The sequence below is a fragment of the Humulus lupulus genome, chromosome 7 (assembly GCF_963169125.1).
Source record: "Humulus lupulus chromosome 7, drHumLupu1.1, whole genome shotgun sequence".
Lineage (NCBI taxonomy): Eukaryota > Viridiplantae > Streptophyta > Magnoliopsida > Rosales > Cannabaceae > Humulus > Humulus lupulus.
In genome coordinates this window covers 131,564,501-131,583,257 of record NC_084799.1, presented here as the reverse complement: position 1 = coordinate 131,583,257, position 18,757 = coordinate 131,564,501, and the positions used below count along the sequence as shown (strand labels likewise).

General features: G+C 37.5%; 1 protein-coding gene across 1 annotated transcript; it reads right to left on the bottom strand.

The window, feature by feature from the left end:
- Positions 1–612: 612 nt before the first annotated feature.
- Positions 613–8,713, bottom strand: LOC133788633 (DNA ligase 1-like). Its single transcript, XM_062226190.1, has 17 exons — positions 7,806–8,713; positions 7,499–7,615; positions 6,270–6,371; positions 6,072–6,185; positions 5,734–5,964; positions 5,561–5,655; positions 5,138–5,225; positions 4,259–4,390; positions 3,321–3,433; positions 2,975–3,076; positions 2,821–2,882; positions 2,492–2,563; positions 2,334–2,407; positions 2,155–2,211; positions 1,558–1,635; positions 1,334–1,411; positions 613–990 (listed from the first exon to the last, which is right to left on the bottom strand). Exons 1-17 carry the CDS (start codon positions 8,604–8,606, stop codon positions 922–924), a joined length of 2,385 nt encoding a protein of 794 aa, XP_062082174.1. The 5' UTR covers positions 8,607–8,713; the 3' UTR covers positions 613–921.
- Positions 8,714–18,757: the final 10,044 nt, after the last annotated feature.

Genomic DNA, 18,757 nt, shown 5'->3' with positions numbered 1-18,757 from the left:
GTAAACAGTTCTGAAAATTTGCAGGAAGCTCTAAATGACTATAATATACACCATAAAAAAAATTGTATCACAAATACTTCCCAAGCTAAAAACTAGAGGGGGTGCACTAGTATACTCACAGAACTACCATATTAAATTCAATGAAAATGTCATTATTTTTTTAGGAATTTATAGATAAGCACAACATTTGTTAATCAAATACACATTGGACAAATACATAGAAAAGTTTTTAATTGATGATGATAAAATATTTTTTATTGGTTAAATATTGACTTTTAAAATGATTTTATAATTAATATAAATTTCTAGAATCATTAGATTAATATTCAAGTATTGTACATTTTTAAATGATAAAGATTAGATTTTCAATGGTTGATGTTTAGAGTTCAATAATACTTTTTTTTATTGCCATACAAAAAAAAAAACAAAGATAATTCTGACAGATAAAGTTAAAATAAACTCGCGATCTTAGAAGAAAAAAAAACTACTGAAAAGAAGCATGGGAAGAAATCCATTAAAAGAAATTATAAAAATAAAATAAAAAAAACCCTCCCTTACCGATGTAGGATTGAAATTCGGTAATTCCGCATTAAAATCAAATTAGGCAAGTGATAGTCCAATCAAAATTTTAGTCTGTTATTTGTTATTGTCCTCTACTACAAATCTAAAAGATAAAAGCAGTTTTCAGTGTGAATCATTTTCGATTTGAGCAGCTAACATATGTTACCAATTTACAGGTGAAAATATTCCAAAAACAATGATGCCGTCTTCATTTCTTGCTTGTTTTTTTTAAATGAAGAAAAAAAGGGGTTCCGAGTCATGTTGACTGGTATCGCTATCAATAGGGCATTACAGCTCTTGCCGGTCTTTACACGCACAAAAATTCCCCCATAAACGAGTTAAGGAAGACAACTTTGTCACTCAATCATCTTCATTCTCATCTTGATTGTTGGACTGATTGTGACTTTGAGAATTGTACATCTCAGCAACCTAAAATTCAGGTAAGACTGTATTAAGATGACATAACGATTCAACTCTTGAAAATCACACTTCAAACCAACATTAAAAAAATTGTTCTTTCTCTTTCATCTCCTGTTATTTTCATAAGATTAATGATCAGCAAATTGCAAAACCACTCTGATTTTAGTCACAATACATGCCTACTATTATCAAGCTGGACTTCACAAATTTTAAAAATAACCAAATTCTCTGTTTAAGATTAAAAGATTATTGTCTGGCTAAGCTAAACACCGGATGAAGCTGGTGTAATCGCACAATCACTTTTGAACCCAATAAATAAGTAAATCATGAGAAAAGATAAGTGACTCTTCACCTGCTCAGATGATGAGGCTTCCTCTGGCTTCTTGTCCTCTCGAACACGGATAAGCCGTGGGAATCGAAGTGAGATGCCCTTTATCACAATTCACAAGTTTTAAAAAAATCACAAGTAAAAAACGTATTGAATTTGAATTCCACAAGCATTGATAGCAAGGTGAAGCAAATATAATTGAAGAGGAAAATAATATAGCTTTGAACTTAAATGAAGGCTCATTGAACCTTATCAGGATCTACTATGCCAATTGCAGCACGATGGACAGGACTAATAGTCAAGTCTGCAGCTTTCACCTCCCAGACCTAGAAGCAAGCAACAATTAAAACATGAAAACCAGAAGCTAAATTCCATCAAGTTCAGCAAACAACACAAATAATAGTTCTTTAGTTCACGTTTCTTTTATTTCTTTTTGATACTGGAAAATTCTTTACATGAAAACAGAGGTTGAGGGGCAAATATTAATGATCAAACCTATGTTAAGCTCATTAGACCCAATAATTTTATAAAAAAAAACCACTTTTTATTACTGAATGATTAGCAATGATTACAAGCAAAAGGAGTATAATTTGCTCATTTTGTTTGTAGCATACTCCAGCTGCAGGACAAAGCATATGAAATTACCCTGAAAAAGGTCACAATTGAAAGATTTCTTAACACTGCTCACTCCAATGAAATTTAGAAAATAAAAAATCACATTGAACTGCAGTCAGTTATGTTTTTACAGCATAGGAAAGGACGATTGGGATTTAAAAAAGCACAAACGAGTTAGGCAAGGAAAGTACATGACTACATGCTCAAACAAAAAAGTAGGTTGCTGTTACCTCAAAGGGTTCAAACCAAACGTCTGGAGTAATGGTCTCCGCATATCGATAATATGGCTGCAATTATTGGGAATGCTAGAATCAGCAAGTTACACTAGAAAACCACATGCATACACATCTATATTGACATCATCAGGATAAAAGAAAAAATAAAATAAATAAAAAATAAAAATGCAGACCTTTGGTCTTTCTATAACTTTAGAACGGAGACTAGCAGAGCGCTCTTCAAGCATTGCTTCAGAAAATCCAGTGCCTAACCATCATCAAATAAATTTCAGGGAAAATTACCATTACGAGGTCGAGACATTTGAAAGTTTCAGCCACTAATTTCACTCACCAATTTTACAAATGCTCTGGAACTCTTCATTGTTGGTGTCATAACAAGCAATGAGAAAGGCACCATAGACACCTTATACGCCACAAGATGATGTCAGTAATTTGTACAATTGAACTCAACATTACAACAATGATAAATAATTAAGATGACATACAAAAATAAACTATAAGGCTCATAAACTGTATGAAGACACAAAAAGCATTAGAAATTTGAAAACCAAGGGCACATCACAAGGGGAAAAACAAAAAGACGATCTAAACTTATTAAATGCAAGATTAAGAATTGTTTTTAGAGGCATCAACTAGTGATAATTGCAAGGTTATAGTCACCTGTACGCTTTCCACGACCGTGGAAAGCGGCTATGGGTACCAAATCCAGTGAATCCCCAATACTGCAAGCCACATGCAATAAGTAAACAGAATCATATTTCATAATACTTAATCAGCAGCAACTAGAGGAAAAACACTAATTTAGGACACTAACCTATCTAAATAATCTTTCTTCAATTTGAGCCAGTTAAGAGACCGCCTGGATGGCTCATATGTAGCATCTTTATTCATTGTTTTAATAATTAGACCCTCGCAACTGCAAACCATAAAGAATCACTATCATAAACAGAGTAGTTTTCCTACAAATATGAACTAAATAAACAAACCAAGAAAGTACATAGCATAAATAAATAAATTCTAAAATATTTTAGCCATAAACATCAATCATTCAAAACTAAAGCAAGAAATCTGTGGTCCTTGTACAGTATAACAGAAGTGTCCTAATACACCAAGGGATATTAAAATTGCTATCTCAACAACCAACTCGAGTAAATGAATACCAGCCATCAACAGCGGCATCAAGAAACTTCTGTATTTCATCAATATCGTTTGAAGTTATTGATGTAGCGAACTTAAAAAAACCAGCTTCTTCTTCAAAAGACTCGTAAAGACACTGCACAAGACATGTCTTAAAGATAAGAAAAATGGTACAATTTTCTTGTGTGGACATTTTAAATAAACAAGAAAACTAAAATGGTACAACTTTCTTATGTGAACATTTTAAATAAACAAGAAAAGTAGCAGAACCAGGAAACATAACTACATCTTTTCATTATACATACGTGAATGAAGCTTATTAGACATGAATGCGTCCACCAACAACTTCAAGACTGATTTTTTTTTATGTGAATGAAGCTTATTAGACATGAATGCATCCCCCAATAAACAGTATGCGAACACATTGGCGATATAAATTACATTATGAATTATTAATACCTTATTATGATTATCGCCAACATCAGTCATCAAAATTCGGGAAGGAAACAGTATTGTTCATATTAATGCTTAAACTTATCATATTCTCAATTCTTAGATCATAAAGATTAATAATTAAATACAAAGTCATTGCTAAAAGCACATTGGAGTGCAGTTAAGTCCTTTACAAACACTCATGTTATGTCATGTGGTTAATCATATTTGTCACATCTACAGGTAATGTAATACTACCAAGTAGAACAAATTACAGAAGAACATATCATCAATGTGCAATTCTTGCCACACCCAAATAGAATCATCATAAACACTGAACCACAAATATCTAAAATATTGAATTAAACTCAAAAAATAGAACATCAATTATGTATATGCAGATGTAAAATTAAATTTTGGCACAAAATTATATAAGTTCACTGTTTGCTAACAGTCATAATGAACAATTTTAAACATCAAAACATAAAGCAACAGAAAAATAGCTCATTGAATGAAGAAAAAATCTTACCTCTCTACGAACTTTAAGTTCTTCCTGAATAAGTGGTCGCCCATTAAGATATAACATATCAAACGCAAATATACAAACATTGACCTTGATGTCACTCGTAACAACATTTTTTCGAGCTCGAGTGCTGAGTATCTGCCATTAAATTCACTTGTAAATGACAATTTATCTCAACCCAATAAATATCAACAACATTTCAGCAAAAGCATGAACCAACAATACCAACTAAAATGGTAGAAAGGTATTAGCAAGAATTTTTTTTGAAATGCAGAAAATAAATGAGAAAGCATAGTAGAAAAGCAGAGAATAAGTAAGGCTGGCTGTGTACTAATACAAATGTAATATTTTTCTGCGATTCTCTTAAGGCTGTTTGTCTTAAGTGTCCTCTATTTTAGCAAGGTAGGTAACTATGGACTGTTTCTATGTTTGTTTATATGAAACAGTCAGTAGTTACCCTACCCATTTGTTAAATAAATTAGACCTCTTACACACAATACACACACCCAACCACTTGAGCTAGACTCAAACACCATAGGGAATCTTAAAGATGAAGTGAGAGGTTATATTTAGACAGGAAAACCTGAAAGCAAACTAGAAATACAGGGTAACTTGAACAAATATCCCAACACTCTTTTATTTCCCTCCAGGACTACATTGAAGAAACTGCAGTAAAGATAGTTATCATAATTATTCTCTTCATCACAATCGCCTGTTTTTTTTCCCTACTGTGATATTAAATCTCAAACAGAAATCTGTAAAATGATACTCATGTAAAGACCAAATATAAATTAGCTTACAAACACAAAATAATACTACATTCTTCTATTTCTGCCACACTTGTAGCATAATTCCTAGAAAGAGATAGTTGGAGAAATAATAAACCTGGAAGGGCAGTATTTTCTGTTTTTCACGATCATAAGCAACCAGTTCACAATCCAAAACAAATGATTTTACAGATGACTTCCTTAACCTGCAAGCTGACAAAAAATATTACCAAATGCAGAACTGACAACTGAGGCAAGACTTAGGTACAAGTGTTACACAGAACATGAATGATGCAGAATATAGAGCTCTTAGATAATAAGGTGGAGGTCGAAATAACAATTTTTAAGAGCAGAAAAATAGTAATATACACTACTCATTCAGCAAGCCCACAACATAGATCAATCACCAGCTTCTTTCGAACCACACTTGTACACATTTGTTATGTTTCCATTATATACGAGTACATTTACAAAATCAAAAAGTTTCCTCGAAGAATCAGATACATTAACATACTTAAAACAAACTATTAGACTGGTCTACCTTGAAACTGCGGCAACAACATCAGGAAACTTTCCAGTATTCCGTTCAGCATTTCGACTATATATTTCAACTGAACCATCCTCCAAGTAATGTATCTGTTTGGAAAAAGAGAAAAATGAGGCCCATGGGGTATAATAGCATGCAAAAACACCAACTGTACTTGATAGTATCACCTGTGCTCGTTCTCCATCATACTTGTATTCACAGGTGTATTCTGTGTTCTGAAACTTTTGTACTATCTCAGAAACCCCCTTAGTTGGCTTTGCTAACATAGGCCCAACTGGAATACCAGGAGTAAAGTTACAAGTCTTTGGAAGATTCCATACACCATCACCCAGAAGGGCAGGAATTATTTTATCATAAACAGGAAGTACAGAGTACACTTGTTTAACAATCTTTACAGCCTGATACACATACAAATTACAATTATAAAAAAACAAAAACAAAAATATTATTTTCTGAGTGTATTCTTGTTAGCAATTGTGCAGTTAACTAAATAACATAATCTTACCTCCTCTAAAGCAGATTGTATATTTTTTGGAGTAGAATGTTGTTCACTATATACTGCAGCTTGTCCTAAAGCAGCTAACAGTGTCTGCTCAGCCAACCCAATTCGCAACTTTGCCTGCAGAGAAACTTTATTGGAACATATAACAAAAGGCTAAAAGCAGCCAACAACAAAACTCTTAGTATATTATAAGTTGGAAACCTGAAGCAATCGGATCAAATATAGAGGTTCACAATCAGTGGCAGCAACAAGAAGTGCCTTGATACGGTTCTTTTTCTTCTCTTGACTATCCTTCCCAGATTCCTGTTTCATTAAAAAACAGGGGAAGTGCATATAAACTGCATTAATAGTTGTAATGTCACTGAATTTGATTCCCTTGGCAAAGTTTCTATAAATATCCTACACAGTGGTTTATCAAAACACAATGATCAGTACATTCCATTCAAGAGAGTATAGCCTCACTAACTAACAAAATATATTTTTCATTGTAAAGATATGAAGTTATGGCAAACAAAAAATCATTAGTCATAACGTAGGCAGAAAAACAAGACTATCTATCTTGCCAGTGGCCATAATTTATGACAAACAAATAATAAATTTTGAAAGATAGATCAGTACTAGAGTGGCTTTTATAAATGAAAGAACGCCGAGCTGTTCTACGGATCAATTCCATAACTTGGTAACTTGACAACTCAATCCAAAACTTGCACTTCACTTCTAATTATGGCCCATAGAATTCAAACCTACGTAGATAACTTGCCACAATTAGACCACACAATTAAAGTTATAAAACAGGTTCTAACCTCTGTGTGTGTTGCACATATCCTGTTTATTTTGCCTACAAATTACAGTATAACATAAACTGGACCAAACACAATAGAGGTAACTTGGGAAAATATAAAAAATACAAAGAGATGCCTAAGAACTATAACACTTAAGTGAAAGGTGACATATTGGACAATAATAGTCATCTCAGGCAAGAAAATGCAGTTGAAAGTACCAATTTCATTCAACCAACCTATTAGGCTAACATATTCTAGATGGCAGATGCCAAAGAAAAGTAATTAGACATTTGTTAGTATAGTATTGTAGGGTGCTGAGTTGTAGTTTGTTGATGTGTTGTAAGTAGCCTTAGAGAGTAGTTAGTAGTGGGGGGATGGCTGAGTATAAATAAATCTAAGTAGCCTCATTTCATGGCATCAGAATGTTTGTATTGTTTTTGAGAGTGTGAACTGTGAAGATAGCCAAGTGTCTAGAAAACTTGGTACATCTTGTAGTTGCTCTTGATTATCAATAAAGAGTCATCCTAAAGTTTTCACACCTTTAGTGTGTATCACAACCATAATTAATTCAAGGAAAAAGAGGAGGCATCCAACCCAGTGTACAATATCTTCAAATTTTTAATTTAATGAAAGTTAAAGAAAATTCACCTTTGCAATGAGACGAAATGTATCAAAAACCTTAGTAACAGTCAATGGATCAGGCTTGCGCATCATAGACTGGGAAGAACGGCTTGCTTTTGCAACAAGACCTAAATCTCCTAACTCCTATGAACAGAAATGCCATTTATTGTTATGAGAAAAACGTTGAATGAGAACACATACAATATAGCTTTAAGCATATTAGTTAAAAACACAGAAGTCATCCCCATATTTTTTTTTTTTTAAAAAGCATTCTTTTTACTGAATGTAAAGGAACCAGAAAATACCAACAGTTCTTCCGTAACAATGGCATTACCTTGTATTGCTTCTTAACCTGCGTTTCAGTCCTCCCACAAGCTTCAGCAAGCGCCTTAATAATCGAAGCATCTCCAATTCCAAGCTCGAGCCCCTCGTGGGCAGGAGCAATCCGATTCGCCGCAAGGTAAACCACAGGCACCAAATCATCAGGCGTGGTATGCATGACCGTCCTCAACATATTGCATACAATATCCGTAATCACAATCCGACCCGACTCGTTCGCAATCAAATCGAAAGCCAAGCAGAGAAACAAAAACGGAATCCTCTCTCCCTCATTCCAACAAGCAATCGATTTCGGGTCGAAATCCCCAGCCTTCGATTTCAATTGCGCATATTTAGCCTTTAACTCCACATTCCTCGACTGAACACTCGCACCGGAGGCGGCTGTACAAACTTTCTTAGTAGCTGCGGCCTCGGACGGCTCCTCGGTCGCTGCCACCTCCTGTTTCCCGACGGCATTATCAGTATCATGGCCATTTTCGGATGCTGCAGCAGGGGGAAGGGCCTTGTCCGATAGGGTAAAATCGGATTTCGAGGAGGATTTTGAGTCGGGAGTCTTGCGTTTCTTGGGTTCTGAAGCAGAGGAGTCGGAGGTCTTCTTCTTGGCAGCTGCGGCTCGTGCGCCGGACATGAGAGCGTCGAAGGCGGAGGGGCGAGAGGACATGGCGGGGGGAGATGGTTTAGGGTTCTGAAAGAGGGTTATGGGAGTAAAGGAGAATGGTTTGGAGATGAAGAGAGAGAGAGGAGGGAGAGAGACTGGAGCTACGCGTAGACAATAGCATGAGCCGAGTTTGAGCATTAAATTAAAGAAGAAGAAGAATAGCAACAACAACAAATGAAGAGAAAAATATGGCGGGAAGAATAGAAGTGGTGAAGGAAAAGAACAAGAGTCAAGATTGTTAGTGGGCTTTATTACAGACTGACTTCCCTGTTAGAGAAAATTATAGTACCCGCCTTCTTTTTAAAATTAAAAATAAAATAGATAAATTCGTGGTTTATACTTTTTCATTGAATTATTTGTACCAATAGTCTCAATTCTCAAATTATTTTTTCTATATATAAATTAGTTTTCATACAATTTTTTAAATAAAATTAAAACTAAATATAAATTTAAATATAAATAATACGCACAGCCTATTAGTATTACATGTATATCAAAGAGGAGGAGGTATTAAGTTCAAATTTCCATCTCCCCATATAAAAAAACTAATAAATAAATAATAACTAAAAAAATTATATAAGCTTACACTAACAATAAAAAATGACAAATATATAAATTTATTTTAAAATTAAATATTGAAAAAATATGATTTAAATAAATAAAACAGTTTGAAGAAATAAAAGGTGATTTTTCATTATGCATACGTGGGAGTATAGGCAAAGGCCTCAAGGTGTGCAGCTCCCTACCTCAAAGTTTAAGAAAATTATTGTTCCACGTGTATTTACTTTCATAAAATTTAAATTTATCCACATATGTCCCGCCTAATTTTATAATACATAAGGGGAAGGGTGGGGTGGGGAAGGAATTGAACACTTAACCATCTCAACAAGAGGAGAGGTGTGAAACCACTTAGGTTAAGCCATAAAACACTTGTAAAGTTCAAAACATAAAATTATAATACATAGGCAAATAAAAAACAACATCAAATCAATAATAAGTAAATGTATATTTTTTAATTTTGTGGCCAACTAATTTGTTCATTTATTCAGAATTTAATAATTAGCATTTCTTCAAATCTTAATTGATTTTAATTTTAGTAAAAACATTATGTAACATATTTGATGAAACTTCTTTTTTTGGGAAAAGTTGATGTAGGGTAGTCACTACATAGGGAAGTCTCCTGTTTTTTGTACGTGAATAAATTATAACTCCAAAATTTTTACTTCATGGTGTATATTATAGTTATAACAAATCTCCCACCAGTTTTTAAAAATTTATTAATGAATTTTAGTATCGAATATAGGGTTCAAATAGCATGTTGCACACATGTCTGTTTTATTTTTGTACCCGTGTAAAATAGGTTGTTTGAACCCTGATTTCAGCACAATAAATTACTCCAAAACATTTAAAAATTGGTGGAAGGTTTGTTGTAACTACTATGTACACATTTATATAAAAAAAAATGGTGTCATAACTTATCCATGCACCGAAAATAGGAGACTCCCCTATGTATGGGAGATTTTGGACCCCGTACTAGAGATTTTCCTCCCTTTTTATATTAAACTATTAAATAGAAATTGGGAAATAGATGCTTGATTTTTATTTTTATTTTAAAAATGCAAACACATTTTGCTGGGTTGAGATAATACTATAGCTATTTTTGTCGTAATGATGTGGCAAAAATGATGTTGGCTAGGATTGAAGAAGAGTTGTTTGCTAGGGGATCAAGAGTGCTCACCAGTAGTTTTATCACCATGAAGAAGCAATGTTTGGTCGCTAGTAATTCGTAGGCTAGGCAGATAACTTATAAATTTGTAATTCCCTTTTTTTGCTTAATCAGTTCTTAGGTGTTAACCCGAATTCCTCGAGATTAGCTACATTTAGCCATTATTGGCTATAAGCCAAAGATAACTTTAATCCTTACTATAAATAGGGAGAGGGGAGAACAAAGCAATTTATAGAGACTCAACAGTATAAAAGACCTCACTTATTTCTTTATAATCTGAAACTCAACTACCACTACTAGAAAAATGTCTTTTCGAGTCAATCAACATAGTTGTCTGACGTTGTTGACCATATTTGGGCATTTGCACTAGTGGAGAACTAACATGAAAAAGGAATAAATAGTGTCAAAAATTATACGACGTTGTTTATCCCACTCATTCGCGCCAGTGGGGAACTAACGTGAACAAGCTCATTTACGTCAGTATGTTCTCCATTGACACTGTTGACACAATTTTTCTTCAACTAGGATTTAAGAAATTAAAAAAGAAAGAATTAGCCTTGACCAAAATTGTAAATACTAAGCGCACACTTTTTACGTGGTTCAATGGTTAACTCCACCTAGACCACGAGTCAATGTTCTTGTTGTATTTTCTCAAGAAAACTGTTTAAGAAAATTTCTTCAGAGTTTCGGTATACAAAAGTTGCGTCCCTTTCCGTGCCCATTCCCCCTCTATTTATAGGAGAAACAGGTTTGGGTAACTTACAAAAATAGGTAACTACCCTTTATTACATTGATTGCATTAATTGCCTAATATTTTACATTTATTATGCAAAATCGCAATAATCCTTATATGGGTATAAATCCTGAATCTTTAGGGATTCGTATTTGCGCCTCCAGCCTATTAGTCGCGATCTAAAGTTTAACTGCACGAGCTCAAACATGCCAGGATAACTCATCTACTAATCAGGTCGCATGAGCTAAGTTTAGGCAATCTCATTATCTATACTGCAAACAAGACACGTCAGCTCGTATTTTTTAGGTACAAAATTTGCCCCAAGCCTCTACTCATGCATGACATCACCCCCGTCTCTGACAAACATAGTAGAGGCTTTTCCACTTCTCCTTGGGAAACATGCTCACGTACCCTCTCAAGTACTTTGACACGTGTCATGTCCCTATAGGAGTCTGTTCAGGTTCCCAAGTACTAATAACAACTATCTTCTCACCTTTTCATCGCTATTTTGCCCATTTAACAATGACCATTTGATCTAAAATTTTCTTGATTGGACGATCCTTGATTTCCTTTGGGCTCTTTCTATATATACCCCATTTCTTTTCATCTCATCTTCACCATTTCATATCTCTTCGTAAAAAAAAAATTTCCAACTTTCTCTCTGGTTTCTCTGAAACTTTCGACAACATATTCTCTTGATTCCACAAAAAAAAAAAAATATATTACCTTCTCTGACCTTGTTCAAGATCATCTTCGTTATCTATAAGTCTCTATAATCTCGTTTGCTATAATTTTTTTCTTTTGGGATGTCTGGTGTGTTTACATTAATATTTTCTTGCATTCTTTTCCTTTGAGAAATATGCCTCTGAACACACATAGAACTGGGAACTTCGCCTGTAGATATAACAAACTTAGGGTATAGTGAAAAACCTTGTAGGCAATTTTGAGGCCTATTTTCTTGTCTATGTTCTTGTCAAGAACAAGCTAGTGAGTTTTTGGGTTAATTTTTTGTTGAGAATTTATGGGTTTACTGTAACGCCCTGGTTACCCCAGAACAGTTACGGTGAACGGTGAACTGGAAATTTGACCCGCTACCCGAGTCCTTTGGTTAAAAACGTGATCTAGTGTTATTATCAGGTTAAGGTGAAAACCAGTAAAAAGGAAAGGGTACATTTCATTAAGTAAATAAACTGCTCATGAGCCTTTTAAAACATTTACAAGTAGTTCGTAATACAAAAGAGTCGCTACAGTTTCAAATTTACAGTCCCCGCCGGCCTAAGCGGCAAAAATAGGGTAAACCCCTAGTCCCTCTGAGAACACCTTGACCGTGGCGGTCAAGCGGCCCTGTATGTACATCACACCGCCCAAGCTCTCCACTCAGGGTTGGCTAAGCTTTTCCTTTCCTTTACCTGCACCACATAGCACCCATGAGCCAAGGCCCAGCAAGAAAACACAGTAAAGCATGATATAATATCAACAACGATCATAATAACCATTCAGGACCATCAGTCCAACAAATAGGTGACAATAGCCAAAAGTCACAGTAATGAGCATAGCTCCCTCTAGCCATGTGACGATAGGGTCACCAGGGCTTAACCGATAAGTGATTCTTTCATAAGTTTGCTCAGGACAGGTGTATGGTGATTGGTCACCAACATAACCTTCCTCACGACTCTAGAGTCGAAACTATGGACAACGTCCCTTAGCCACGTGACAAACGGTCACCGGGGTCATATACCTTGGCTATAGTCATCTGGTCGTAAACCAGGCAAGGGCTTATAAGTTCTTCGACCTTAGGGTCGGTCCCGCACTAATGTCATAGAGCCATTCAATGCATGCTCATCGGCTTTAGAGTCGGTCCCTGACTAGTCAGTGTCTTAAACAAGTAATCAGCGTTCACTAGCATTTAATATGCAATCCACGTCCACAAATATCAACCAGTATGCCTCAATATCAAACCATGCATGTCATATACCTACACAGGGTGCAACTGTAGTCATACACTGTTTTCTTACCTCAAGTTCGAGCGAGAAGTACGATAAAGACGACCCCTGAGAATGATCGATCATTTAGTTCCTTAGCGGTTACCTAATCACAACCAATTATAACCTCCATTAATGAGAATCCACGATAATAGGGTCTTAACCTAAGCACCACCCTCGGGACCCCGAAACATGCCCACACGGTGAGTAGATTCGATCCCGGGCCTTAAGGATTGAAATCCCAAGTCAAAAACCCTTAAAAACACTCAAAACGGGGTTTGGAAGGAACAGGGTAGCGCTACAGCGCTCAACCCCTAGCGCCACAACGCTATACTCAGAGCCTCCCAAAAGCCAAAAAGCCTCTTGAGGAGCGCTAGAGCGCCCTAGGGTGGGCGCTGTAGCGCTACCTCCAGACCCAATCTCCCCTGAACCGACCTTCTTCAACTCCTTCAATTCTAACTCGATCTCCAAGCTTCCAAATCCTATTCTTAATGCCAAATGAACCCAAAAACCATTCTAACACACCCCAAACATCACAAGCATGGGAACCCTAGCCAAAACTCCCAACAAAACCATGAATTCACCCTAGAAAACTCAGCTGCAAAATAAAACCAGAACAGAGCAAACCAGAGAAAACCATGGTCAAGAACTTACCCAAAGCTTGGCTTATGAAGCTCTTCAATGGTGGAACACACTCCCAAACTTCCAAGGCTTGCTTCCCAAGCTAGAATCCTCAAAGTTGGCTCAAAAATCACAAAGAAAGGTGAAGAGAAGAAGGTACGGGAGAACACCTTTTGCATACTCTGTTTTTCCACTAGTTTCTTCAGCCATCAAGAGTTATATCTATCCTAGGGGTGAAATGTCCATTTTACCCCTAGGTCAATTAATGGTTTCTAAAGACTCCCAAGGGCATTTTTGGTACTTCCCTCCTACCTCGTTAATCATAATTAATGCTCTCTAATTCCCATTATTCTCAATGTTCTCAAATACCAATAATTCTCAACCCGTTACCCTATATCTCCCAGTAACGCTCTAATCATTAAAATCACCCCGAGACTCAACCCAAGTCCAGACACTTAAACCTGTTGTGACTAAACCGCTAATCAATATTCTACGATCGTCTCATGTCGAAAAGCTCGAACAAACCCACATCATAATGTGGTCTCAACACATATCATCGACATGCATACAATTAACATTATATTATAATATAATTCTCATAAACATGCATAAACACATTTAATGGCATAATTAAGCAATTATGGCCCTCCCGGCCTACTAATCCGGCCATTAACCACATTAGGGAATCCGGGGCATTACATTTACACTTTCTTAATCAACAATGTATAATATGGATAATTCAATATTACAAACCCTAGATGCTAATCAAGAACCTCATTCAAAGTATGAATGCAAATATTGGTCATCAAAGAACTATATTCATGATATGAATGCAAATCTTGAAAACCAAGATGTTACACCCAAATTTCGAGAATAAATAAACAACCTCGAAATGTAGGTTCGTAAAGTGTAAGCTCGAGATTAACAAGGGTTAGCATTATACTTGTACAAATTGTCACGAAGTTCCATAGCTACATCATTAACGCATGAGCATGAGTTGCAGGCTCGAAAGCATCAGTTTCCTCTAAGAGATGAGTTTGACAGACTAACCAAGAAAGGAGGCGGCGATAAATGGAATGGTGAGCTTGAGGCTTTGAGTGATCTCGAAAATGTGTTGAAGCAGTGATCAAGCTCGAAGACGCGTTAAATACATACACAGAGAATTTGTTTGGAAATCCCTATTTCTTTGGGATTGGTTAAAACCGTGTATTAAATCCTTATTGTTATGGAATTTTTATTGTATTATTATTATTCGGGTATTCATTTGAATTTAAATTTGAATACATGTTGTAACTTCCCTAAACTTATGGGAAGATATTCTTGTAACTAAGTCTATAAATAGTCTGGATCTGGTCATTTGGACTTACGCACAACTTTGTATTGAAAATTGCTTTGTGAAATTGCTCATTCTTGAAGCTTTAATGCAGACAAGTTAATAAAAGTTACTCATGGACGTAGGTAGATTTTAACTACTGAACCACGTAAAAATCTCTTTATTTTATTTTCTTCCTATTTAATTGTTTAATTGCTCTACATAATTAAGTTGACAAAAATGGCGTCAACAGTTTTGTGCTTTTGTTGAGAGCATTAAGCAATTCTTCTTACCATTTAGCGAAAAACTTACCGCTTAGCAACAATGGCTGCCCAGAATATACCTAGAACCAGTGGGCGACCACTTCCCCAAATCCCTGAGGAAAATACTCCACGTACTGAGGAGCATCCTCGACGCCCTGGCAAACAACCATTCGTGGACTGGAGTCCCAATGAGGGAAGCGCCTCATTGTCTCCTAGAGGATGGCATGGTCAAAGTTCTAGACCTAATGAGCAGGATTATTATAATTCGGAGAGATATGTGCCAATAGTTGAGCTCAAAAATTGGAGCCTATGTGAACAGTTAGTCGAAGCAACGCAACTAAATGAGGAGATGGCAAGACAAGCTGCCGAGACCCAGGCACCCCCACGGAGGACCAGGGGGCAACCTCGGGGAGGTACGGCTGCCAGGATGGCCGAGCAAAGGCCCAACAGACTCAACCAAGGCCTAGGGAGAATATTGGAGAAAACCTGCCCAGGGTGTCATCATGAAACCCTGCTAAAAACAACCCAGGTAGGGACATTCTCACAAACCATGAGAATAATTGAGCTCCCCCGACAGCTCAGGGTAATAACCCAGGACCTGCCGAGAATAATAATAACCCCGAACGTGCATGGCCAAACGATGAAAGGCCACCACCATCTCCAATAGGGCTTCCTCCATCACCAATAAGAAATCCCTCCCCATCTTGGTGTGTACCTTAGAAAGGCCCCAGCAAAAATCAAGTTGGGAAGAGAGCGCCTCAGAGGCCTTCTCAAAGGGCTAGAAGCGAAAGTCGGGACGGTCGCCTTCGTGCTCGACCTAAGCACAATGGAGAACACGAGGTCCAACTAGGGGCACATTAGAAGCATAGACAGGATAGAAAACCCCAACCACCTGGGAGTTATGTATCTAGGTCACAGGCAACCGGAATTAGGGTGCATGTTAGTAATCCACCTCGCAATCAATTCTCACAACAGCCAAAAAGAACTGCCAACTTCCATGATGGAAGTCAAGATTACAGCAGGTCAGTGAGTGTTTATAACACCGAACTTAGGTGTTATGAGAACTATCCAAATAGTTATCTTGATCTTCGAGACCACCTAAACCAAAACTAGGGCCAGTTTAATCAACCGAACCTAGACTTGAGGGCACACTTAAATGCCTAGAGGGAGCCTCTACAACCAGTATATGGAAATCAACACAACTCTATACTGGGACAAGGAGCTGGAGTTCCTACGAACAACAAGCAACTCCCAGTAGCGCAAGCTCCCCCTCCGGTGGATTTAGTTCAGGAGAGAATCAACCAACTTGAGGAAGCGTTCAGGTTCATTCAAGAGTGAAAAAACAAAGAAAAGGTCTACGATTTAGATGAGGAGCTTGAGCCTTTTGCTGCCCATATCTCGAGCACACCATTCCCCAATGGTTTCAACATACCCCACGTGGCACCCTATGATGGGACTACTGACCCGGGCCGCCACTTGAGCACGTTTAGTATTGTGATGCGAGCTAGCAATGTTGGATATGAGCTCAGATGTATGCTCTTCCCCACCACACTCATTGGACCAACAAAAACCTGGTTCGACCAGTTTCGAAGACACTTGATCTCGTCTTGGGATCAGTTGTCTAAGGAGTTCAAAAAATAGTTCCAAGCGTTGAAGAGTATCAAGCTCGGGGCATCCACCCTAACAAATGTTAGACAACAACTAGGTGTATCACTGAAGAGCTACCTAGCGAGGTTCAATATAGAGGCAACTCGAGCTCGCAATGTTGATGACACCGGCCATCTTATGGCAGTACGAGCTGGAGTACTACTAGGAAGTCCTCTTTGGGATCACATGCAAAGGAAGCCAGTGAAGACAATAGCCGAGTTCACCACTTGGGCCCAAAAGTTTGTCAATGTAGAGGAGGCAAGGTTGGCACTTAAATTGGCTCCTCCATCCTCAATAACTTCAACGACAAACGTTAACTCAGCCACTACCTTGGCTACGCCATTCGTGACACAACCCACAAGAGACAATTCTTTTAAGAGAAAGAAGAATGAAGGGAACAATCCCAAGGCTGATGGGGGTAAGAAAAAGAAAAGAGGTAAAAACTTCTCCATTTATATAGTATATATTGAGCTCACGGATACTCGGGAGAGTATATTTGTCGTGAATGAGAATCAGGTCTCCTTTAGGTGATCTGATGCAATGCGACATCAGAGGACCAAGATGGATTCAAAAAAGTTCTGCAGATTCCTTAGGGACGTGGGTCATACAACTGAGGAATGTAGATAGTTAAAAGATGAGATTGAGAATTTGATCTCAATAGGCTACCTAAGACAGTATATCAGTAGCCCCATCTCCGAAATAGAGAAGTCTCTAGCCACTCCGACTAAGACACTCTCTGTGTGCCCTCTCAACTAGGGATCCTCCTCCTGCGCTCCATTGATCCTCTCAAGGAGTGTAGACTAAAGAGTGATGTTGGCTAACCGACCAACCACCAACTCTATACCCGCTCTAATCATCTCCTCAGCTAACTTATCAAATATCTGCCTTGAATTGAACAATTGTCCTGGGCCCTTCCGACTTAATGCATTGGCCACTACGTTGGCCTTCCCAGGATGGTATAGGATATCACAATCATAATCCTTTACCAGTTCCAGCCACCATCTCTGGCACATATTCAGATCCCTCCGGGTAAAGAAGTACTTCAAACTTTTATGGTCGGTGTATATTTCGCACTTCTCACCATATAGATAATGTCTCCAAACCTTAAGTGAAAATACCACCACTGCCAACTCCAAATCATGCGTGGGATATCTCTGCTCATACTCCTTTAGCTGTCTCGATGCATAGACTATCACATTTTTGGCTTGCATCAGCACACACCCTAAACCCTGTCTGGAAGCATCACAATAAACCATGAACTTCTCATTGTCTAACGGCAGACTCAATACTGGAGCAGTGATCAGTCGCCGCTTCAATTCCTTGAAACTGTTTTCACACCTGTCTGTCCATACATACTTAGTCTTCTTTTGCGTCAATTCAGTCAACGGTGTGGCTATCCTAGATAACCCCTCAACAAACCGGCGATAATACCCTGCCAATCCCAGAAAGCTCCTAACTTTCGGTACACTGCTCAGTCTAGACCAATCTCTCACTGCCTCAATCTTACTTGAGTCAACCAGAATCCCCTCCTTACTAAAAATATGGCCTAGAAATGTGACTTGCGGTAGCCAAAACTCGCACTTGCTGAACGTAGCATATAACCTATACTCTCTCAACCGCTGTAATCTGTCTCTAACTGCGAGTACACCAATATGTCATCAATGAACACAATCACAAACTTGTCCAAATAGTCCTTGAAGACCCTATTCATCAAATCAATGAAAGCTGCTGGGGCGTTGGTTAATCCAAAGGACATAACCAGGAATTCATAGTGTCCATATCTCATGCGAAAAGCGGTCTTTGGTACGTCCTCCTCTTTAATCCTTAACTGGTGGTAGCCTGACCGAAGGTCAATCTTAGTAAACACTGTCTTCCCCTGTAACTGGTCAAACAAGTCATCGATCCTAGGTAGTGGGTACTTATTCTTAATGGTCAACTTGTTCAGCTCCCTGTAATCAATACACATCCTTAAAGATCCATCCTTCTTCTTGACGAACAAGACTGG